This window comes from Boleophthalmus pectinirostris, unplaced genomic scaffold (genome assembly GCF_026225935.1).
Source record: "Boleophthalmus pectinirostris isolate CB_2022bp ecotype Guang Dong unplaced genomic scaffold, ASM2622593v1 HiC_scaffold_7, whole genome shotgun sequence".
Taxonomy (NCBI): Eukaryota; Metazoa; Chordata; class Actinopteri; order Gobiiformes; family Gobiidae; genus Boleophthalmus; species Boleophthalmus pectinirostris.
In genome coordinates this window covers 28,542,467-28,568,765 of record NW_026571473.1, presented here as the reverse complement: position 1 = coordinate 28,568,765, position 26,299 = coordinate 28,542,467, and the positions used below count along the sequence as shown (strand labels likewise).

Genomic DNA, 26,299 nt, shown 5'->3' with positions numbered 1-26,299 from the left:
CTTTGTAATTTTTGACATTTATTTGCATTTTATAGTTATTTTGGCACATATGTATCATTGTTTTTATAAATCTATCTCCATTTTCTCACTCGTCAAGTGTCAGACTGAGACAAGACCGAGTCCAAGCGCAGTCGAGTCCGAGATGAGACCAAGACCGCAAAAAAAGGCCGGTCTCAAGTTTTACAACACTGGTATCGGATGTCAGCTTCAATGATGAAAATTGTGATGGATCGGATATCGGCCTCAAGATATCGGTTCAGTCGATATCATTTTGATCTCTAAATTGTGTAAATAATGCGATTTACTGACCAATGTTGGCCCAAAACATCTCTTTTTTTATTAAGCGTGTATTTTCCAATTGTTTTGTAGTTACTTAAAATATAAATAACTGTTTATCTTATGCTGTTTCTGTAGTCTCTGCCCTCATTTTGGCAGATTTATCGACATCGTTATTGGAACAAACAAAGATTTATCAGTGTTTAGACCTGATTTAATCTTGGTTACACATCCAGTTTTAATTGTATATTTTGTTCAATCCTTACTGCCGTCTATTTTGTGTGCCCACATTTCCTCTCACAAACACATACTTTATATTCTCCTTCGCCATACGTGCCGTTACATTTGTCATGTACAGTCCTGCCTCACCTCCCCTCACCCCTGGCCGGTTGTTGATAATGCCATTTGCGGCCGTGTGCGGTGAATGCGGCGGACTTAACTCTACGGGGAGTGCAGATAGAATCATATACGAGTGTTGATTGATAGTCCGGCGGCACAGCACGAATACAGCAGAGAGGTAGACATAAGCGCTCACTCCTGTAGCAGCAGGGAGGCAGTCTGGATCTCTATTCAAATACACCTTTTCAATCTCATATCAGCGTAAAGGAAATCCACTGCTCTAAAGATTATGCCAGCTCTTATGCATGTGGTTATTTTACTGGAGGATTTAGCGTAGAAGTTTAGTCCACTTTTGAACCACTGCTTAAAATAAAAACAAAAAAAACAGACATTGACGATATGGGTTTTTTCATGGCCGATGCAGATACCGATGTTTAGAATCCAGAGAAACCGATGGCCGATAAGATTTGCAGATAGATTTGGGTCGATATATTGGGCAGATTTTGATTATTTTCCTAAAATTGTGTAATTTAAATGTACTACAACAGGGTATCCCCAGGTTTGACTACCCCAAATTTAAGACTTTTTTAAGACAACTTAAATGAAAATTAAGACCAACATCACACCCATTATGCAGGCAAAAACACTAGATCCAATTCTAATAATGATCAACCAACTACTGTATCTAGAATCTGACGAACTGTGGATTAAATCGACACTTCCCCATGATCCATCCAACGTTTTCATCCACTGTACTGATTGTTTACTCATTCGCTGGTGCCAGAAACCAAAGTATTGTTTGCGCATGCTCCAAATTAGATGTACATTCACATTGTTGTTGTTTTTTTCCCTCCATTTAGCATTGCACTGCAGCAAGGTTGAGTATCCAAAAAATAGGCTAATGAAATTTAAGAGCTTTGTGAAAAAAATAAGACCTGGACAGCATAATTTAAGACTTTTCAAGGCCTTAATTTAGGAACATGAAATTTAAGACCTTTTTAAGACTTTTAAGACCCCGCGGAAGCTACCCTGTACAAACTCACCCATAGGCTTTTTTTTAAATAACAAAGTTTTAAGCGAGTAGAGTATTCCATTTAGTGCAGTTATCTCTTTATATTTAAGATTTAAAATAAAGCTTTATTTGTATTTTTAAGCAGAAAATAGACCAAAACACAATATCTACTTGTGCTGGAGATTTAAGGTTGAAAGCCAATATGCTAAAAAGTCCAAATATTGGCCCACCGGTCTCTATCTTGGTCTACCTCTAAAAAAATACTACACTAGATCACACATCATACACTAAAATATAGGCTATTTAAAGGTGAACTATGTCATTTTTTGGATATTAGTTTGCCTGCAGGTGTAACCAGGGTAAAATTCAATCCCCTTATCCAGATCCAACCCAGGTTTTCCCCACACCACATGATTTGTCACCACCCATCACACTGCCCATTTCACCAATTATCCAATCACACATCCCCAGTCAGAGTATATAAGGTCCCCTGACTTGTCTCTCCTCAGTTGTGTGGGAGAGGAGCCAGGGGACAGAGCTTGAAGAACCAGACCCGTTGTGCGACATTGTCACGTTTGCTTTCAATACACTGAAACAATACTGAACAGGCCAGGTGCCCAAACTTGGGTTCAATTTGATGGCGAGCTAGGAACTGTCCTTTGGAGAGCTTCGGTCTGGTAGGAGGCTAACCGCCGTAACTATTCAATCAACCGCGCTTTCTGGACATCATACAACCTCAAAATAATTAATACTGGACTTTGAAGTAGTTTGGACTTTGTTTACACCCTGGGCAACCAGACCCAGTTCGCAAGGACATCTAATTGAGTTGTTTGATTTTTGTTGCTGCAGCTGTTGTCTATTTTGTTATCTCACTTTCTTCCTGTATGATACATTTTATTCATTTTCAACTAATCCCCTGTCTCAATTTACTGCCCCTGCCCTCCAGTAGCCTTACGTAGAATCTTCTGATCATTCAGCCTTGCTAATTACACATAGTAGTCATAACAGTTACTACACGGTTATTACAGTTACTACACGGTTATTACAGTTACAATCATTACACATTCGTTACACTTTTATTACCTAAGTAATAAGCAACCACTTGTTACAATGGCATTAAACTAATATAGCATTTTCAAAACACGGTGATCTAAATATGTTATGTGTTAGCAGAAGTAAAATTCCGCCACTCTTATGTATTTATGTGGATATTTTGAATACAATAGACCGTCTTAGCGAAGACTGTTGTGGTTCCTCCAAGTACTTCAGTGAACCAGAAATGTGATGTACTAGATATTTTGCCTTTGCTGTCGCCTTTGTAAAGCAGAACTGCCAAACATTTGAGAACAGAATGACAGAATGATTTGAAGATCAATATTACTATATATTATATTATTGATCTGTAGAATGATGTGATGTTTGTGTGATGATGTTTAGAATAGAGATCGATCTGTATGGGTTTTTTCATGGCCAATGCTGATACTGATTGTTTAGGATCCAGAGCAACCAATGGAAAACGTCTGCCGATATGATTGGGTCGATTTTGATTATTTCCCCCAAATTATGTATTTAAATTTTACTACAAACTCCCTCCAAGCCCCTTTTTGCTGTCCTGTGCTGTGTAGTCACATTTTGTGCATTTGTCACTTCTTATTAAAGTGTTAAGCTTTGTGTGTATTTTTTAACCAGCAGATCAATCAAAACTAAATATCGACCTGTGCTAGAGATTTTAGACCGATAGCCGACTCTAAAAAAGTAGGGATGCACCGATACGATACTGGTGTCAGATTTCAGAGCTGATATTGAAAGTTTTGGTGGATCGGATATCAGCTTCTAAGATATCTGTTTAGCCAATATCCCGTTTTGGCCTATAAATTGGTGTATTGGAGATTTACTTGCCTGTGTTTGCCCAAAATGTCTCATTATTTGAATTTTGTATTTATTTTTTTTACAAAGCTGTTCTGTAGTTACTTTAAATGACAAATAACAGTTACAAAAAAACACATTTGAATCATTTTTTACCACGTGCTTTTCATGTTAAAAGGAAATGAATGCTATTTTCAGTGTCTTCCCTGGTATCGGTTGATATAGCCAAAGTATCGGTAACTAGGGGTGTGCAAAAATATAGAAATATCGATATAGCTTATCGTTTAATGTGATGATACAGTATTGATATCATGGGCTGCTGTATTGATATATCGCAAAGTGTATTTTTTGGTATATTTTTTACTACATTATTTTGTTAGAGCGCTTCAGTTTGGTTGCTTGTTTAGGAGACTCAAATATGACACAATATGACAGGAAACACGTTTATGCAACACATTTGACATTTTCATGGTTTTGATGATTAAACTGTTTGTGTTTCATATGAACTTTGCACAAGAAGTGGTTTAACAAAGACTTTTAGTATCACAGCCACAATTTACCCTTTATTTTTTACTGAACAATGTTGAATTGTTTTGAAATATATCGTATCGAATTGAAAGCTCACTGTATCGAGATATGTATTGTATCGTGGCCTATGTATCGAGGTATGTATCGTATCATCAACTTCTTAACGATACCCAGCCCTAATCGAAACTGAAAAAGCTAGATCGTTGCATCCCTACTAAAAAGTCCAAATATCGGTTTATCTCTAGGTTTTAATCACATCGCATTAGAACTTAATATTCATCCTAACAATAATAAAACCAGTCAAAAGAACCTAGTAAAAGAGAGAGAACTTGTAAATGTGGAACCAGTTGTGCTTTATAAAGAGAAACAGCTGTTGACACAATGTTTTGGTGATTATTAAAAATGCCATCACCTCTCAACTCAAAGATAAAAATACGTTTATTGCTTGAAAATCTCAGGAAGTGGCGCGCGGCCCTAATCCTCTCCCTCCTCCTCGGACTGCCTGTGGACATAGTGTCATGAAAACACATTGAAGTGAGCGGTCTCCACAGGCTCTAGATGCTCCGTCAGTGACTCATCCCGGGCTCCTTCCCCCTGGCCCTACACTGCCCAGACGCCTGGTACCGGTCTGATCCTGGTCCACCCTCCCTCTGGCCCTAATGGGACTCCCAAGATGAAAGCCAGACCTGCTAACCCCATCCTCCCACTCTCCTACCCCATCCTCCCCTCTTCTCCTAACCCTCTTCCTGTCTCCTCCTCTCCCTCTCTCTTCTTCTCTCCTTGAGTTTTTTGGGGGTGTATAAGTGGGAATGGTTCTGCTCCATTGTTGTTTGATCATTGCTTAGTCCAGCTATAGCATTGAACAGTTTCTCTTATTGTGTCATGTAGAAACAGAGGGAGACCTCAAAATGCAGGACTGCTGTGAAGTTCTTTAATAACAAACAAAGAAAAACCCCAAAATCTATAAATAAGTCAAACCAAACAATCACCAGACAGGAAATAAAACTAGAAGCAGACAGGACAAATGTCAGAATAAAACACCAAAGGCACACAACACAAAAAAAATACGATACACCAAAATAAGTAAAAACAATGACTACAAAACATACACCATGACGCATTGTGATTTTGTGTATTTTTGCAATTAGATTTATAGATTAAGATCCAGAATACATGTTTCCCCAATGAAGATGTGAGAGTGGATTAGCCAGTCAGGGACATGCATAGTTCGTCTTTATCAAAACAAATACAACTGCGTACGATGAAAAAATATTAACAAAAATTCTTGGGTGATGATTCGGCGTCTAAAAACAGGGTGTGACGAAAGTATTGTAACTGTATCTCAATGTATTTGGCCCAAACTCACAGGCGTTCATGCAAAAACAACTAAAAGCAATTTGTGTGTTTGATGTTGATACTTTGGCTTTAAGTATCTGCTGACACCTGATATCTACTGATACCAGGGCAGAGACTGAAAACAGAAAACCCTAACAGATACACAGTGTTGGGAAGGTTTCTTTTAGAATGTATTCCCCTACAGATTACATATTACACACCCCAAAATGTAATTTGTAACGTAATCCATTAAATTACTTAAAGTGAGTAACGTAATCTGATTACTTTGGATTACTTGATATTGTCATGTTTTTTTAAACGACATGAATGTAGCAACCACATCCTGAAAATTCGTGATTTGTTGTCTTCAAATTGTCTGAGCCCAAGTCTCCATGAATAAGCAACTGTTTGCTGTAGAGAAACAAAGACCACGACATCTTAATATAAGAGGTTTTGTCTGTTAAAAGACAGTAACAAGATCAGCCTTTCCTTCACCATATTAAAAAATATTATTGATAGAGAAATTATATGAGATCACCTTAAATTATGTCAACCTACTGTTAGGTGTCATGTTGTTTAGACCTGGTTTAGTCCTGGTTTTTAGACCTGGTCTAGACCAGGTCTTTAGTTCTGGTTTAGTCGTGGTTTAGTCCTAGTTTAAACCTGGTTCAGTCCTGCTTTAGTCCTGGTTTAGTCCTGGATTAGTCCTGGTGTTAGTTCTGGTTTAGAGGCGCACAGGAGGAAGTGCGGTTTACGCGAGAAAACACGGTCCACACGCGGCGCACGAGACGTCGGTGTCCGCGCTGTAACTACGGAAGGAGACGTGGTCCGCGGGTTCTCAGGTTGATGACGATGATGAAGGTGTTTGTGTGTGTTTGTGTGTGTGTGTGTGTTTGTGTTTGTGTGCGTGTCCCCTCATGTGGCAGGTCACTATAGGACAGTAGTGCAGATATTTTGAGTCTATGCAGGTTGTTTTCACCAGTGCCAGTAGCTCCTGTTTTCACATTTAAGTTGTAGGCGATTTTATATTTGTTTTTTCTTTATTTATTATCTCACATCGGGAGAAGAATTTCCAAGACACAAATGCGTTTTTACCAATGCACTGCTGCTTCCACTGTGTGACTGACACCGCTAACTTTAACATGACGTTTACATCGCTCTTATTGCGCGCGTTCTGTTTGAGGCTTCAGGCAATGAGTGAAATTACCGAAATAAAAAAATAAATAAATGGGATGTAGCACAAAATGTGAAAACAGGAAAATACCGCCTTGTAATCCACTTATTTCAGCAAAGTAACTGTAATCCAATTACCACTCATTGAAACAGTAACTGTAACGGAATACAGTTACTCATAATTTGTACTCTGATTACGTAACGGCGGTACATGTAATCCGTTACTCCCCAACACTGTCGATACATAAACAGCAAAAAATGACCCAGATGTGTTTTGTAACTCAGAACAGCTTGGTTAAAAAAACAAACTAGTTTAATATTACGAGACGGTCAGACATAGAGAATGTTTGGTGAATTTTATCAAGGGGAAAGACGTTGTTGCCCTTCTTCCTACGGGATTTAGGAAAAGCTTAATATACCGTTAGCCCCATTAGTGGCGCATCACATACATCACGACCAAATAGCAGCGAATGGTGAAATAAAAAAAGTAGGACAAAAAAAAATCCTAATGCTTTGAGACGGTTTCCACGAAGTGAAACCAGCTGAAGAATCAGGCGAGTTTGGGGCAGCATCGGCCTGTAAATCTCTTATTACACCAACATATAGACCAAAATGGGATACCTTGCAAGCCAGTATATGATACACCAAAATGTTCAGTATCAGCGCCGATATCTGATACGAGTATTTAAGTGTGTGCAAAAAAAATAGAAGTATCAATATATCGTATCGTTTAAAGTGATGATACAGTATTGATATCGTGGGCTGCTGTATCGATATATCGCTGAGAGTATTTTTTGGTATATTTTAAGAGCTACAGCGCTACAGTTTTGTTGCTTGTTTAGAGGAAGTAAACTCATTTATGTGACACATTTGACATTTTCACTGTTTTGATGATTAAAATGTTTGTGCTTCATGTGAACTTTGCACAAGAAATGGTTTAACAATCACGGCCTTAATTTTGCCTTTATTTTTTTATTGAAACGTTTTGAATTGATTTGAAATATATCGTATTGAATCGAAAGTACACTGTATTGAGATATGTATCGTATTGTGGCCTATGTATTGAGGTATGTATTGTATCGGCAACTTCGTAATGATACCCAGCCCTACTAGTATTGTATCACCGCTTCCCTACTTTTTACGTCTAAATATATAAATTATAATGATATAATAAATAATATAAATCCTTATAATTAGTCGTTTAGTCCAAATAGAATGTATTAGTCGATTATACAACATCGACCGTTTACTAAATTTAAAGGTTAAAACTCCTACAGTCCTGTTTATAAGACATGATAAGTGCAATATTTAGTTGTTTACGATTCACTCTTTGCAAACACTGAAATTTTGGTCTAATCTTGCCGCCTCTGCCCTCAATGGTTTAGTCTCGTTTCAGCCTCTGGTCTTGTTTTTTATCCTCAAATCCCATCCCTCCTCCTGCGTCCTCCTCTTCTATCCCTCCTCGTGTCTGTAAGAGCTCGGAGTTTTTTGGGTTAAGTGGGAAGCAGCGCGCCTCTCGGCTTCATTAGTTTAATCTTAAAGGAGAACTCCCCCACACACGCCAGCTACCGACTCTAACACGCCAATACTCTTCAGCAGATGTAGGCCAGGGGGATAGACACGGCAGCGCTACGGAAGGGGAACGGGAGGAGGGGGAAGCCAACTTGGGAAATCCTGCACCAGTCTAGACGCTAATTACAATGAAAATTAATTGACCCAGTTCCGAGACGCGATTAATAATAGGATATTTGTTTGGGTCCCGTTTGACGCATTGCATTTTTTCCTGCGCGCCATAAACAAAAAGCTGGGCCGATGTAGCGCGACGTACGAGATAGGAACGGACAATTAAATGATTGTGGAACGCTAATTGCTTTCGTTATCTACGGTTTCCGCGAAGATCTCCAATAAATAAGACGGTGATGTTATTCTATTGATAAACACGGCGGATATTTCTATGGCGGGATTAACTGGCCAGACAGATGCTAAGTCGCTGAATAGTGCGATATAAAGGATCTCTTGGCGTTCGCAATAGCTGGATAATGGACAAACTTAATCCAGGATTTGTGGAGTCGACTGGTGTTGAACAAGATGTAAAGAGCTATCTGCTTATACAAGTGTTAGTGTGTTTTAAAGATCCATTGTGTAAAGTTTTCATTGGGTATGTCATTGCTCTGCCTGGAAATTTCAGAAGTATGGCATTAAACAGCTCTACCTTACATTTATTCAATTATTTAAAGCTCAAAAATACCTACAAAAACAGGCATTTTGACTTGCCTCTCCACAGATCTGACCTGTAACTTGGTCTAGTTTGGTCTCCGTAATGACATAAGGTTTCACCATGCTGGGAAACATTCAAGACAAAGCAATAAGATGTCAGAAAAGTTACATAATGCACCTTTAAGCTTACATTTCCAGACTTAGACTTAGACTTAGACCAGGGGTGGGCCAACTACGGCCTGGGTGCCATATGCGGCCTTTTAATCTTTTTAATCCGGCCCACTGAACTTGAACAATAGTAGTAATAATAATAATTTTCAGTGTTTTAAAAGTGTTTCTATAAATGGTAAATACCGTAGGACTTGAAAGACAGATATTTTGCTATAATATAATGCTTTGTAATGATTTTAATTTATGGGATATGTTTTCTACATATCCCATGTTATTTTTTTTTCTCTTATGAGGTGGATTACCAAAAACTCTATCCATCTGCTCTTGGTCCGGTCCTTCTGTCAAATTTTAGTACCCCGTGTGGCCCATGAGTCAAAAAGTTTGCCCACCCCTGACTTATACTAACTTTACTGATCCACAATAGAAATTATTTGGACACATCAGCTCACACATCACAATGAATATAATAATGCACAGAAAATATATAAATGGTATTAATAAACTCTAAATAAGTAGCAAAAAACATGTGAAAAAAGACATAATTATATAAATGTATATGTACAAGTCCAAATAAAATTGAAAGATAAGTAATAAAAGACAATGATATGATGATTTCGGGTTATCCGTTACATTAGGTGAAGTTTTGTACAGTTGTAGGGAGTATTATCTGTCACATAAAGGTGAGTCTACAGTGTGAGTCACTGAGATTGCATAATGTTTGTATTGCATTCTCATTATGTGTTTATGTTATATAAGAAAATGTTCATGGACACTCATTATAGTGATGTCAAAAGTAAGAATCAGATACCAGTCAGTACTAAAACTAGTATCGAAACTAGATACTCATTTGAGCAGGTATCAATACTCAAAAAGTCACATTCACGGGACAGAAATGAACCTTTTCTGAATGTCTTTAGAATGATCTTGAGCTGTATCAGAACAAGTATAAGAGCACAAAGACCAGTATACGCTCATGGACCACTGAGGATTACACATAACATATAAAACACATGGAAATATAAAGCAAAGTACTACAATTTAATGTTGACAATCACATTCTATTGTATAAATAAATTCTGCTTTTAATTAGCATTGTGGTATCTGAATCTAGTCTATTCATTAGTATCAAAATTTTAGCATCATGACAACACTAACTTAAAGGTTGTATAGAGGATTTTCCAAGGAACGAGAAATCCAGCGACTGTTTGTCCTTTTTCAAATGTTGCGCATGCGTGAAACCACCCCCCCTCCCCTACACAGCTCCCTACGTAGAAACGCCTCCTCCCGCCTCCTCTTTACGCCAGAAACAGGTTTGTTTACAGCCGGTGCACATGACTTGTAAACAACTAACTACAGTGTTGGTTAGGCAAGGCGGAGAAGTGAGGAGCGGGGGGAGCGGGTGTGCGGACATTTCGTGCGCGGACGAGAAGTGAGGAGCAGGGAGAAGAGCGGAGCAGGGAGCAGGGAGAGGGGAGCGGTGCGCGGAGATTCCGTGCCCAGAGTGAGGAGCAGGAGAGGAGAGAGGAGAGAGGAGAGGGAGAGAGGAGAGAGGAGAGGAGAGAGAGAGAGGAGAGAGGAGAGGGGGAGCGGTGCGCGGAGATTCCGTGCCCGGAGAAGTGAGGAGCAGGGGGAAGAGCGGAACGGGCAGCGGGGACAGGAGCAGGAAAGGGGTGCAGAGAAGGTTGCGCGGAGATTCAGTGCGAATGAACTAGCTACAACACGCAGCAGCAAGCGGACTCTTTCTTTGCCTTGAAAATTACGTTTTCAGACATAGGATATCGCTTTCGTGTCCTGAAAAACGTTTGACTAGCTCTTGGAAATAAAGTACGTTTTCATAATAAGCAGAAGTGACCTGTCCAGGAGTAATTTGTGCGACCAGTGCGTCAGTCTTTAGACCCTGCGTCTGCTTCAGTTGCGCCATCGCTGGAATGAATCTTCAAGAATCACCTTAGTTTGGCTTCGCTGCTTTTCCCCTTGTCTTCTTCTTTCAGCGACCTCAAAAACGGACTTTCTTTTGCGGCGAACTGCTCCTGGATTCTTGTCGCCATTGCAACAAACTTTGTGCGAACTGCGAGGAAGATATAGGTCAAAAAAAGCCGCTAAGAACTGTTGCGTTGGTGGAGTAAACAGCGTCTGTGCGGCTTGCGTCTGTGGACTGCGTGACAGGCGTACGTAAACCACGTACCGGCGGCGCGCAGGCAAGTCAGTTACGCTAGAAACGTAGGGAGATTGATTGACAGCCTGTCAGCTAACAGATAACGAGGCAGTGTCGTTATCTATTGGCAAATGTTTAGCCCCACCACGTCCAGAGTTGATGAATTTTTATTCTCTTTTTTTTGGTCATCATAATTACAAGGCTACTGCACCTCTATAATGCTATCATTGACAACTTGAAACAAAAAATCCTCCATACAACCTTTAATATCATGTTGCTCATTTTAAAGATGAATAAGTAACTTTTCTGGTCGGGTATTTGCCTCCTGCTTGTCTCCATGCAGAAGTCCTCGGTTTACCTTGGAATCTTCCACAATATATTAAACTTATCTATGGCTCTTTTACTCCAAAAAAATGGAAAAACATGCATTCTTACTTTCAGTAAAATGTTTTCACGTCTAGTCAGTGACGGAATATCTGAGTTGTTTAAGAAGAGTGTGAGGAAATGTTTGATCTTTCATGATAATGTTTGATGATCATTCACTTGTGGATGTTTCATTGTATTTTAATCCATGTTTGAATCAACTGAATTTAATCCAAGGTGTTTAAATGTAATAAAAATAATAATAATAATAATTGCATAGGGATAATATTCAATTTTTAATGTATTCATAAGGCTGTAATATAAGCCCTTTTAGGTTTTTTCTCTTCCAGCACCTACTTTTTTTTAATCTAGTGTGTCTTTTTATTGTTAGGTTATACGTGCTAAATAAATAAATAAATAAATAGTTGTGTCTCTACAGATAGACAGATATTCGAGGCAAAGCTTTAACATCTCCATGGAGACAAGCGGGTGGCACACTGGCACTGCCCACCTGAAAAATTACGAGGTGCATCTTTAAAAGTTCACTCCGTATTTGTTCAAAACATTTCTAGTTTGAAATGCTTGTTCACATTAATGCTTTTTCTGTAAATTTCAAGCAAAAATGGATAATCTCTGAATCTGAATCTGTCATAATTTGATGTTTTCAAAGCTCCTACAGCATTACCTACCTTCTCTGTTTTATAATATGTACTTTTGTCATATTGTGCAGCTCTACGCGCCATCGTTTTCCAGTTACGACTATTAATAAACTCTCCTTAACCTTTTCAACATGCAAAGGGCTGCCACGTGATCAGTCCCCTATTATTAAATTGTCAAATGACTGGAAGCACTGTAACACATATATCCCCTATAGGCGGTGACGGCAATTAGACATTTCTTAAGCTCAGAACAGTGTAAGTCGTCAATAAAACCTACAATGTCTTTGCGTCGGTACAAAAGTGGTGCTTATATTCTCGTACGCTGATGCAGTTAAAATCTCTGTAGCATTGTGGAATGGAGTTTTAGATGAGTTGATGTTTTTGGACCCTACCCTCTCCCTTAAGTCATGAGTCAGGGGCTATTACTTTGACATATGTCTGGGGGTGGGCGCGTTTGACAGGAATGAATATCTCGATGTCTTTGGTAAGTTTCCCGAATACAATTATCAGTTCATGTTTGCAGTGCGCTCAAATGGGCCTGTATGTGGGTCATACTTCAAAATCTGTAACTTTGCTCAGGTTGTCAAAAGTGTCAGAGACTAAAACTAGTATTGATACAAAAAAGATCACATTCACATAGGGCTGGGCCAAAAACTGAAAGAGCAATAGATCGTAGGGATGTGAACAATAACAGAAATATCTTGATATCGTATCGTCAAAGTTCTCACAATAATATCGTGGACCATCACAATATATCGAATTATAAGTTTCTTTGCTTAAATTGCTTAAAAGAGTTATGGTGCATCAATAGCTAAAAAAAGACAGCGGGAACTACATAGACCATGATCCTTTGCTCCATTTCAGTGCAGACTACAAGAAGAAATAACAGTTCTAAGCACTTTTAAGTCTTAGTTCTTTGGATTAAGTCTTGTGAAGGCATTTTAACAGGAAAAAGCAGCGTATTTACAGTTTTGTTTGCGGCCTCCACAAAATATCGTAATAAATATCGTACTGTCAGGGAATTCTACCCTAAGACATCAAATTACATTAAATAAAGACACACCAGAAAGAGACGGTTAAAATTTATACTTGCGCAAGGAGAGTCGTGCCCACTGTCTGTCAGCTCCCTGACCGACTCTGCTCAACAACTCTCGAAGTCACACTTTTATTGAAAATCATGTCACAGATAAGCATACTTGATGACATACATTTCACATGTTCTCTTATAACTAACAATCGTCAACTGAACCACCCTCCCATTTCACATTTGATTACATATCCCAAAGATAGACAATTTAGTAGTTCCCCAAGGCCTTCAGTTTTAACATAAGATGGGACAAACCCAGAATTGTTGGTGCCCATAGTAGATTAGTTTAATCTGTCAGTTGACATGTCATTTCATATCTGCTGCTGGTATCATGTCCTGTACTTCCTGAACCAAAACAGACCCAAAGCAATGTTGATTACACCATGATTAATATTTAAATGATTCACCCTTTAAATGATTAATACTTTAGTGAAAGAATTACATATATAAATGAGTAACACTTTAATGAGACTTTAATCAAAGAAATACATTTATATCATAGAATTCTCTAACACGTACTATGAGAGGTATATTATGAAAATATCGTACAGAGAGATTTGGATATCGTTACATTCCTAAACGTGAGCCTCCCCACCATATCGTGAGCTTTCCCACGATATCGCAATAAATATCGTGCTGTGAGGTTCATACCGTGATGATATTGTATCATGAGACTTGGATTTCGTTACACCCCTAATAGATCGCGACTTAAGCTTATGTCGATCTCGATGATAAGGCAAGCGCATTTTAATTGACAAGTCTACAGCCATTCGCCAAAAAATCGTTGATTCTTTTTTTTTTTTTTTCCCCTTATATCGCAAGGCAAAGCTTGACTCAGTCTGGGTTGGTGTTTGTCCACTGATCGTTTAGAATCCTACTGTTGACATAAACCTCATTGGTATAACCGCTGACCCACAGTTTGGCGGCGATTCCAGATGCCACAATTGAATACCGTTGTTGTGTCTTTGGGCCCCCAGTGTCTCCGGACCCTGGTGTATGAATGTGAGTGTGAATGGATGAGTGTTTCCTTGAAGGTGGAAAAGCGCAAAATAAAAATTTGGCTACCATAAATATGCAAGGTTTGTGTTAAACATGTACACTACCGGTCAAAAGTTTTAGAACACCATCATTTTTCCGGTTATTTATTGCAATTCAAGTCGTGTAAGTCCAATGAAGAGCTTGAAATGGTACGAAGGTAAGAACTGAACAGACAGAGGTTAAAAAAAATAAAATAAAAAATACAATATAACAAAACACAAGTCCAAGCTCTGCCAAAACTACCTCAGGAAAAAAGAGCAAGATGGTAAAGTGTCCAGCACAGTGTCCAGACTTAAACCCCATCGAGCTGGTTTTGGGATAAACTGGACAGAAGAGTGAAAGTCAAACAACCTACAGACAGTGTTGGGAAGGTTAATTTTAAAATGTATTCCCCTACAGATTACAGATTACACACCCCAAAATGTAGTTTATAACGTAATCCATTAAATTACTTAAAGTGAGTAATGTAATCTGAATACTTTGGATTACTTGATTTGCTGTAGAGAAGCAAAGACCAGGATATCTTCACATAAGATGTTTTGTCTGATAAAAGAAAATAAAAAAGCCCAGACTTTACTTAACCGTATTAAAAATATTATTGATAAAAGTGAAGGAAACACGGTCCACATGGTTAAATCCTGTTTGAGACATAGTTTAGACCTGGTTTTAGTCCTGGGTTAGTCCTGGTTTAGATCTGGTTTAGATCTGGTTTAGAGCTGGTTTTAGACCTGGTTTGGACCTGGTTTAGACCTGGTTTTAGTCCTGGTTTTAGACCTGGTTTAGACCTGGTTTTAGACCTGGTTTTAGACCTGGGTTAGACCTGGTTTTAGACCTGGGTTAGACCTGGTTTAGACCTGGTTTGGACCTAGTTTTAGACCTAGTTTAGACCTGGTTTGGACCTGGGCTTAGACCTGGTTTGGACCTAGCTTTAGACCTAGTTTAGACCTGGTTTGGACCTAGTTTTAGACCTAGTTTTAGACCTGGTTTGGACCTGGGCTTAGACCTGGTTTGGACCTAGCTTTAGACCTAGTTTAGACCTGGTTTAGACCTGGTTTGGACCTAGTTTTAGACCTAGGTTTGGACCTAGACCTGGTTTGGACCTAGCTTTAGACCTAGTTTAGACCTGGTTTAGACCTGGTTTGGACCTTGTTTAGACCTAGTTTTAGACCTAGTTTAGACCTGGTTTAGACCTGGTTTAGTGTCCAGCAATGAGTGGAATTACAGGAAGAAAAAAAAAAAAGGGATATAGCCCAAAATGTGAAAACAGGAAAATACCTCGGTGTAATTCATTTATTTCAACAAAGTAACTGTAATCTAATTACCACTGAATTATCACTGAAACAGTAACTGTAACTGAATACAGTTACTCATAATTTGTACTCTGATTACGTAACTCCGGTACATGTAATCTGTTACTCCCCAACACTGTCCATAAGTGCCACACATTTATGGGAACTTCTGCAACAGACTTGGGAAAAACTTTCTGAAGAATATTTGATTTCTGTTGTAAAAAGAACAGGCCACGAGTTCAGCTATGTTCAGCTGTTATATCTGCCAAACTTGGACACTTTCATGAATCACAAGTTTAGAATATGTTTTGGTCAACAGTAAACGGTAAAAAAAACCTGAAAAATGTGGTGTTCTAAAACTTTTGACCGGTAGTGTATGAATGAAACAAAATGCAACTTCAGATATGTTTATGATGAGAAAACGTTTCATCAGTCTGCACTATTATCAATTATCGACAGCCATAGTATTGGAATCGGTATCGAAACATATCCCACTTCTTGTAACCTGCAGATATTGAGATCTATGGTGTCAATTGTCCTTTGTCTTGTAATAAGCAAGACCCCGAGAATCCATTGTTTTTCATTGCAGTTCGTCACACTTCACGTATTTCTGTGGACTATGCGCGTGCGATATGATGGTATGAGATTGTGAAGGATCGGCTGTCAGCGCGGAGACACAGATTTGGCTACACAGCATTTTAATTTGAAGTTCTCTGCTGCTGACACAAAGTAAACTCCGGTTTGCTTTCCGCCGCAGTTCAAAAACAAGTTTCGGAGTGTCTTGCTTAACCTCATGTTACCTCAAGTTTGTCATAAGGCACTGAAAAACAAATAAATGAAGGGGTTTGTGTATTAAAAAGTGTGTAGAAAATGTAGAATGGATGACAACCATGAATTAAAAGTGCTGTACTTGATGTTTACTGTGTTTACTTTGTTAAAAAACAACTTGCAGTGATCCAAAGTTATTATTCACTTTACTTATGCATTCAAGGCATCCAAATTATTCACTGTGATGAGTTTATATAAGCTTTCATAACAGCTTTCAGAGGCCAGAGCTAAGTTTTACTACCACAGTAAACAAGACTTAATATTTATTTTTATTTTTTAATAATTACTACTTATTATTAGACTTTATTAGACAATAAAACGCTTTATAATTATATGCACATAGCACGCAGGGATTTTATTTTGACATTAGAGACGCTACTCAGGATGCACCAGTACAATATCGGTATCGAATATCGGCACAGATACTGAAAACCTGGCTGGATCAGGTATTGATTCCATGATATTGTTTTAGCTGATATTTTTTTATATTTTTTAACTGAACTTTTATTCTTTGGAAGTTGTTTAGTCATGATGTCAAGTATAAGTAACAGATACGTGACACTATTGCATCTCTGTGTAGTAAGTTAACAGTGTTTTAAAGAAATAAATGCCATTTTCCATCTCTACACTTGATATCGGATATAGGTAGATAAGTCAAAGTATCGATATCAGTATCAGAACTGAAAAAGCTGGACTGGTGCATGAAAGTAAGTTAATCTATATACTGTACATAAAAAAAAAACAAAAAAAACATTATATACATATAGCATTAAATACACATGCAAGTTACAGCATATCTCAACACATTTCTTCGTACATACAAACAAAACATGCAAAAATTATGTAGTCTCAACTATTTCAGGATTTTATCTTACACATTTCAATAAAATACATAGTTAAGACCTTCCTAAAAGTGAATCTGAATGATTTTTAACAAGTTTCTTGTGTTGCGCTACTTACAAATTAGGTTCATGGCAGCAGGTAAGGAAATAATTAATATTTCTTCCCAAATTAACAGTTAGATGCTGTATAGGACATGAAGAACAAGAAAAAAAATATTTTAAATACGATTTCATAGTAAACTTCTGCGAGCGAATGAGGATTATATTGATAGTACATACTGAAAAAATGTGTGCTGCTTCAGGAAGATCAGTAAAATGACATAAACAAGGCCTGACATTTGGTCTCGCTGCATTCACATTTCATTTTATCATCATATAGAATGATGACTTTCTAACTGAATGCATCACGTACTAAAGGCCGGCGAGAACGTCCCCCCTCTCCCGGGCACAGCAGTTACCCGTGTGCCGCCCGAGAGAAGCCTGCGCCCAGTGGGAGGAGGGGGACGTTCTCGCCGAGACAATGGGACACTCACGCTGGGACTTTCAAGCCAGGGGAACGTTCAAGCCGATATTCTTCTCTTTCACAACTTTCATAGGCCAAAGCTGAGTTTTACCACCACGGGAAACAGCAACTAGCATGCTAACAGATCACTTTCTGATTCTTAGACAATAAAACACTTTATAATAATATGCACATTACATGCAGGGATCTTATTTTGACATTTAGAGAAGCTATTAGGATGCACCAATACAATACTGGTATCAAATATCGACATAGAAACAAAAAATTTGGCTGTATTGGCTATTGATTCCATGATATTGTTTTAACTGATATTTTTTTTTACTGAACTTTTATTTATATGAAGCTGTTTAGTCATGATGTGAAGTATAAGTAACAGATACATAACACTAGTGCATCTCTGTGTAATAAGTTAATTGTGTTTTAAAGACATAAGTGCCATTTTCCGTCTCTACACTCAATTGGGTATCGGTAGATAAGTCAAAGTATCCATATCAGTATCAGAACTGAAAAAGCTGGACTGGTTTATCCCTGGCGTTTACAATATATCTGCACTGAGTAGGGATGTAACAATATTCAAATATCTCAACACGATATGCATGTCACGATACGATATTTATTGAGATATTTTGTGGAGACTAATGAAAACCAAATTATTCTTCATGTTACTTTTAAAATGCCTGGAAAAGCTTTTGGCGCCCTTATTATACAAATTATTAAGAAGTGTTTCATTTATTTCTTCATGTATTGTGCACTGAAGCAGCAAAGGATCATGGTCTTTTAGCTATTGCTGCACCGTAATGTGAATTTAAGCAACGAGACTTGAAATTCGATATATTATTCGATATTATTGTGAGACTTCTGATGCTATTTTGGTTATTGTTACATCCTTACTACTGGGGGAAGACAAATGTTGCTAAAATACATCACCTAACAACTCCATCTGCTCCAAAAAAAATCATAATTATCACATTTTTTGCTATATTGATCCTTCTTCTTGACTATATCCTATGAAGTTTTTTCTCTGTCCTGATGCAACTAATGAGGGAGAGAAGTGGTCGGAGCTAATAGTTCAAACGGATCCATGTTCCTCACTCATGGTTGAAAATTTGGTGTTCAGGGACTTCAGGCAATCGAGTTTTAGTATTCACTCTTCAGCCTTCACCGTGTACTGATTCAGTGCTCGCTGCACACTTACTTATTTATTTGAAAGGTAAAAACAGCATGCTCTACAAATTCCCGCTGCATACTTTCCCTTTTTGGGACAGTACTTCTCAAATTGGCATGAAAGAAGCATTTACAGTACAATTATGAAATCCCCAAATCCTCAGACTATAAAATACTACTACTAAGGTACTACTCATAAAACTACTAGTACTTTGAAACTTCTATAATTGTGACTTTATATATTTATATATTGTTACTAACTACAATATTATTTAGCTCTGCATCAGTGTTGGGACTGGGTTAGGGTTGTGAAAAGTATCAATAATCAGATAATATACAATACAAAAACTAGTAGGGGTGTAACTGTACACAAAAAATCACGGTTTCGTATGTACCTCAGTTTTGAGGTCATGGTTCGGTTCATTTTCGGTACAGTATGGGAACAAAACCATTTGCTTTTTTATTTGTGTGTTTATTAAACCAACAGGTTGTTTTAACATTATACAAACGGGAAAATAAAATAAATGCAAAGTGCTGCTTTTTTGATACTAATAAGTTAAATAAAATATTCTCAAACAAGCAACAAATGTATGAAATATTATATTTAAAAAATCGTGTAAACAGTAAACAAAACTTAACAAAAAGTAAAGTGCAGCACTCACAGTTCCAGGATGAAGTTTTACTCAAACTTCATATTTTTGGCCAGAAAAACCAACTTGTCCACACAGTTTTGGATTCACGTGGTTTTGGAGGGACGTGATCAAAGCGTGGGGTAATTGTTGTCAATGTGGCTGCCCTAAGTATAGAGCGCTGCGGGAAACACTGCCACCCCAATCACGGACCAGTTTCCTCGTGAATATTAAAGAGCCGAGTCTTCTGTGTAGCTGCACATGTAGTGGCGGAATGTAAACACACACAAATTGCGCGAACTCACTTGTGCACAGCCCTGCACCGAACCGAACGTCCCGTACTGAAACGATTTGGCACGAATACATGTACCGTTACACCCTTAAAAACTAGTATCGAAACTAGATATACTCATTTGAGCAAGTATCGATACTAGGGCAGTCGCAATAACCGCAAAAATGAATCACCGTGATCTTAAGAGGCCCACTGTGGTACGTGTTGGGCCACCGCGATCACCGCACATGACCAACGTGACCCGACCCAGAGTCCTGCACGGGTCAAGTTTTTAGAGACCCGCACCCACCCTTTTCCTGAAGAGTTTTAGAAGGATCTTGAGCTGTTTCCTTAATATCGAAATTGAGAAATTTTAGTATCATGACAACACTAGTTTACACTTTGCTTATTTCACGTTTCAGTTTGGATTTCGACTTGGCTTAAACCGGTAAAACAAGAAAATATTACCTGATCATGGTTTAAAAAGTAAATAAAAACCACTAATATGAGTTGTCCAATGTAAAACAATTCAGTATATGTTTATGAAACCAGTGAAGCCTCCATTTTTCTCTGTGATAAACATTACAAGGCTCATTTCACATCTTTGACCTACATACCGCACATAGGAGTTTCCCATAGTACGAGCCCGTGTTTTGTGTATTATTATGGAAAGTAGCCTTTTGCCTTCTCTCAACACTTCCCCAGTCACATATCATTCAGAGCACTATTTGGGTCAGTTTTTCTCATGGATGGAAGAGTTTGATTTCAACAACATGCCTGCATATTTTTAAATATTATATGTTTGACAGAATTATACGCTCACTTGGAGATGGTTTGTTTTGTTAAAGAGATCTTTACAGGCCTAAGCTCCTAAACTAATAAACAGAAGTGACCAGTGGTGGAAGGTAAAGAAGTACAAAAGTAAAAGTACAAATTAAATACAAGTTTTAGGCATTTTTTTTTTTACAGTGAATACTTTTGATTTTCTACATTTGAGAGCAGGTATCTGTACTTTCTACTCCACTACATTTTAGATCTGGACTAAAAAGTTAAAAGTAGTTTTCTTTATGCAAAACTTTAGGGTGTGAAGGGCCGTTCACACCAAGGCGTCAAAGCGTCCAGTTTCAATGTAAAGTCTATGTGGACGCGCGACTAGAGCGTCCTGCGTTTTTGCGGCGCATCTTCAGCGTCAGCGCGGCGCGAATCTGCCGTCAGCGCGGCGCGTCTTCAGCGTTTTGGCGTCAGCGGCCAAGACGCGGCCAAGGCGTCAGCGTCAAGAAGTTGAAAATGCTGAACTTTTCGCGTCAGACGCGCCGCGTCAGCCAATCAGGGACGAGTATCCAGAGACGCAGCGACGTTATTATCATGAAGCAAGACCCGAGAACCAGAACGAGAACCACAAACATGAGCGGAGAATAAATATATACGCCACAATCACCGAGCCGATAGCGAGGACTACACCAGGAACGGACCACCAGGACCAAACCAGGACTAGACCGGGACTAAACAAGGACTAAACAAGGACTAGACCGAGACTAGACCGAGACTAGACCGAGACTAGACAAGGACTTAGACCAGGACTAGACCGTGATTAGACCAGGACCAGACCGGTATTAGACCAGGACTAGACCGGGACTGATCCAGTGTCATTAGCGGAGTATAAATATATATACGCCCCAGTCGTCGACCCGATCTCCGTCGCTGATGTTTTATGTCATAAAAAGGAAAAGAGCGGGACCGGGCTCTTGTTTCCAGGGCAACGGACGCGCATCAAGTATTTTTGTCCCGTTCGTCCACGGCGTCAAAGATGCGCGTCGGGGGCGTCTAAACTCAAATGCAAAGGCGTCCAAATACAGGCGTCAAGGCGTTTTTTTGGCGCTTTGGTGTGAACGGCCCTTAAGAGTGCTACTTGGATGTACAAAGGTTGTGCAAAATTGTCCTTTAGGTGCTCTTCAGTGTAGGAACCAGTCTCGCCAAGATTTTAACTTAAAATCTCATCAAGATTTGAACTTTATCTGCCATGTGGTCTTAAAGGCTTTTCATTATTTTGTACTTTTTGAGTGCCTCAGCTTTTTCAACTTAGTTTTCTTTATGGTTTGAGACCTGCTAGAAAAGATGAGACTTTATTTTTCACACATTTAATTTGAGTTTCTGTCCCACTTTGAGCAACATAACACACAAAAACAGCTAGAAAAAATAAGAAATCATCTATTGAAGTCAATTTCATCCTTTGATTGTTCTAAAAATCTCTGCTAAATACTTTTACTTTTTACTCTTTAAGTATTTTTTTTAAACATGTAGGTTTACTTAAGTAACAAAATTGAGTACTTCATCCATCACTGGGAATGGCGTCCCTATGATGTGACTGATTACAGAGGGTTTCCATATGAAGTGATAGGTTGTAAGTTGTTAAAGGTGCATTGTGTAAATTTTCTTATGCTTGTTTCTATGGAGATGTCACTGCTCTGCCTGGAATGTTCCACAGTATAACATTAAACAGCTCAAACCTGCATTTATTAAGTTATAGGTGGTTTTATAGCTCAAAAATACCTAGAAAGACAGGCATTCTGACTGTGAGTGGTGTTGCCTCTCCACAGATCTGACCTGTAAGTTGGTGTGGTTTGGTCTCCATGAAGATGGAAAGATTTAATACCATACTGTGAAACATTCCAGATAAAGCAATAACATGGCCATGGAGGAAAGCATTTGATGGACTTTCCACCAGAAAAGTTCCAGAATGCATCTTTAACACTAAATCCAATCCTTAAACAAAATCTGAATTCAGTAAAAAATGAATAAAAGCAATTTGTGTATCATTCGTTCATTTGTTTTTCAATATAAAACCAAAAATAAGAAAACGAAAAAAGATAAACTATTTTCTTCATTATTTGTCTCTAAAATGAAAAAAAAAAAAAAACAGATAATGATTCGTTTTTTCAGTTTTAGATTTTGTGTTTAAATGAATAATGGAAAAAACAGATAATGGACGTTTCCCGTTTCCATGACATAAACTGAGATGCCGGACTTTTGCACCGCATACGGACTGAACCAGGACTAAAACAGGACTAAAACAGAACTAAACCATGACTAAACTGTATTCAGTCCTGGTCTGGTCCCAGTCTCAGTCCCGGCATCAGTCCTGGCCTCAGTCCCTGTCTGGTCCTGGTCTCAGTCCCAGTCCTGGTCTCGGTCAGGTCCCAAACTGAAAAAAAGGTATCGTTATCAGTTTTTTCACTGTGGTTTTAGAAACAAATGAAGAAAATATATATATTTCATTTTTTAAATATTTGGTTTTATTTTGAAAAACGGATGAACGAATGATACACGGATTCAAAGCACTTTTTGCACAATCGTTATCAGTAAAAAGCCAGATTAATTCACATCTGGGGACATAGATAGTTGATGTCCCATAAACCACCACACTCGAAAAGCTTGTTACCAAATATAAAAACGTATCTTTACAACGATCTACTATGAAAACTTTTGTAACACTATCCATAAGCTGAATTCTCACCATGTGCTTGTGTGAGTCGTGTTTTGACTGCGCCTCTGTTCTCCCCTCAGGTCTCTGTTGTGCTCGGAGAGTCCAACAGCGCTCCGCCAGACACGTGTAAGAGAGGATTCACACAAGACGAGTACGTCGCAGAGGTGGACAGACAAGTGCAGAGCCGCCAGGCACTGTGTAACGGTCAGTACTCACACAAAACACACACACACGAGCTTGGTTATCCCACTCCTGGTCTGATGGGGGCGCTGGTGTTGGACACGATTGTAATGGCGGTTGTTGTTGTTGAGAGATTTTGTATGCTACAGTTAGAGCGGAAAAGAAATGGGAATGGTCGCAATTAGTAAAACCCCAAGACTGCAGTTGTTTAAATGTCCCATATTCCTCTGATCCATGTAAGTCTGTGCAATTAATTGAATTTAGATCATTATTTCGATAAGTGTGTCAAACGATCTCCAAACTCATATAATCAAGTTGAAACAATAAAGCTTTACAAAGTTTATTTATATAGAGATTGTAGAACAGCTTGATGTATACTTTATTTTGGATACATTTATGTTTTTCTATTCCTTATTTCATGTTCAAAGTATATTTTATTGATTGATTTGTGTTTTATGCTTTGCAAAACTGCTCTAAGGTACATATTTGTAGCCTATATTTATCCTCAATTTGAAAGTTTTGCGTAAATTATCAATAAGAGTTTTTTTTTTTTTTTTGTGAGAGAAATGCTGAATAGATGCATTGTGTAACTAAAAAGTAATTGTTTTAATAATTGTGATTTAAGTATTGACCAAAATAATAGTAATAATGATTTTTTTTCCATAATCAAGCTGCCCTAAATGTATGTTATAATGTTGTATCTTCATTACAAACAGACCTGGAGTTGTGTTTTGTTTCATTCACACAACCTGCATATTTAGGCTAAGTTCTTCTCTCAGACTGAAAACACTCTGTTCCACTTTGTCATCTCATGTGGTAATACAGGAATTGCTTCTCTAAGTGTCATGACATCACAAGGTGGAACAGAGCATTTTGAGCTTTGGAGATGTAGACAAAGTAATGACGGTCACTCAGGCCACAGCATTCTATCATTCTAATGGCTTAAAGCTCACGAGAGTTAATTTGGCGTAATATAAGACCTTTAAATGTCATTATTTTCTGTTCTCGGGGCCTGGGACGTGTCTATTAGTGAGTCAAGATTAGTGAATCAAAGTAGAAGAGCAATTAGGCCAAAACATGTAGCTGTATTTTTCTGGTAGAGGGTCCACCACTTCGATGTTTTCTTCCTGAAATGTTCCACTCTATGGGATTTAATTTAACTATTAACTAATTGCCATGGAGACAAGCAGGCCGTGTCACCGGGTCAACTTACAGGTCAGATCTGTGTAGAAATGAACCTGCTCACAATCATAATGCATGTTTTTGAGGTAGTTTTGAGAAATAAAAACAGCTTTAATGAATAAATACAGGATATATTTGTTTAATCCCATAGTGCGGAACATCCCAGGCAAAGCAATAACATCACCATGGAGACAAGTAGATGGCAAACCCTCCAAACAGAAAAGTTACACAGTGAACCTTAAATTTGTGAAGTGAACTCTTGGAACGTCAGATATTTCCCAGTTAAACGTTACGAGTTACAGCTGAATTATCTCATATGTAAACAACGTGGCAAAAGCTAAAGAGAAGAATATTTTCTGATTAAACTGTATCAGGTGTTTACTTGGTTTATGTGGTGGTTTTTGTGAGACTTTGAGACTTGACTTGATAAAATAGACAAAGACTTGGGACTTGACTCTGATTTAAGGCCTGTGACTTGAGAAGACTTTATACTTGTCCTAAAAATATATATGTATGTTTTTAGAAAATACATTTCTCTTTACAGTAGATACATGTACAAGTGAACAAATGAACAAACTGGAACATGTCCCTCCCACCTCTCTATTTTTATTTTTTTTTACTTTGGATGCAACTAAAGTACTGTGATACTCAAATGTACTACAGTAATATACAGTACAATACAGTAAAACAGAGGGAACTACAAATTATGATCCTTCAATTTCAGTGCAGACTGCTTGACGAAATAAGTGTTGTTAAGCTCTCTTAAATCTTAATTATATCTATTCTGACTGTAATAATTTGCACTCTTGTCAAGACATTTAAAAAGGAAAAATTTGCATTTCTACATCTCTTATAAATACTTGTTTACCATGACTTTTTAGGTACCATTTAGTTTAAAAGTCTTACAAATTGCAAAAGTTATTTGGTACGTTTTTGGTTTAAAGACTTGAAATGACTTTAACTTGACTTGGACTTATGGGCCAGTGACTCGAGACTCGACTTGGACTTGCCTGTATTTGACTTGGGACTTGACTCGGACTTGAGGTCAAAGACTTGAGACTTACTTGAGACTCGCAAAACAACGACTTGGTCCCACCTCTGTTTCTTTTTGCATCTGAATTAGGAGTCTTCTGATCACCTCCCACTTGAAGAGCTGCTTTTTGGGCAAGTTTTCAAGTCAGAGGTGGGAAGTATCTCAGTTACCAATTGCCTGAAATACACCGTTTGAATATAAAATGTGCATTATGTAACTTTCTATCTTCATGGAGACCAAACCAGACCAAGTTACAGGTCAGATCTTGTGGAGAGGCGACCCCACTCACAGTAAGAATGTTTGTTTTTCCTTTTCTTTTTTTCCTATAAAACCACGTATAATCTAATAAATATAAAGTAGAGCTTTTTTAATGTCATACTGTGCGACATTCCAGGCAGAGCAATGGGAACAAGCGGGTGATGGACGCCCAACCAAAAAGTTACATAGTGCGCCTTTATCCTCAAATGGTGGGTCGTGTTATTTTAAAATCTTAATATCAGTATCAGCTACAAAAAGCAAGACAAACATCAGATATCTGTATCAAAAACAAAGACCGTCCATTGTAAATATTTCTCGCAGATTTTCCAGACACCTCCTAAATAAATTCTGCCTTTGCCATTTACTAATTGCTACCATTCAAATCGCAACTCCGCTT

At 38.2% G+C, this 26,299-nt stretch overlaps 1 protein-coding gene across 1 annotated transcript in view; it reads left to right on the top strand.

Annotated features, from left to right (window-relative positions):
• LOC110154708 (cadherin-2-like) overlaps nucleotides 1-26,299 on the top strand; it is a 236,842-nt gene that overhangs the window by 14,517 nt on the left and 196,026 nt on the right. Inside the window, exon 2 of the mRNA XM_020918725.2 lies at nucleotides 23,330-23,453. Coding sequence (XP_020774384.2) covers nucleotides 23,330-23,453 — 124 coding nt within the window. The remainder of the gene's footprint in view (nucleotides 1-23,329; nucleotides 23,454-26,299) is intronic.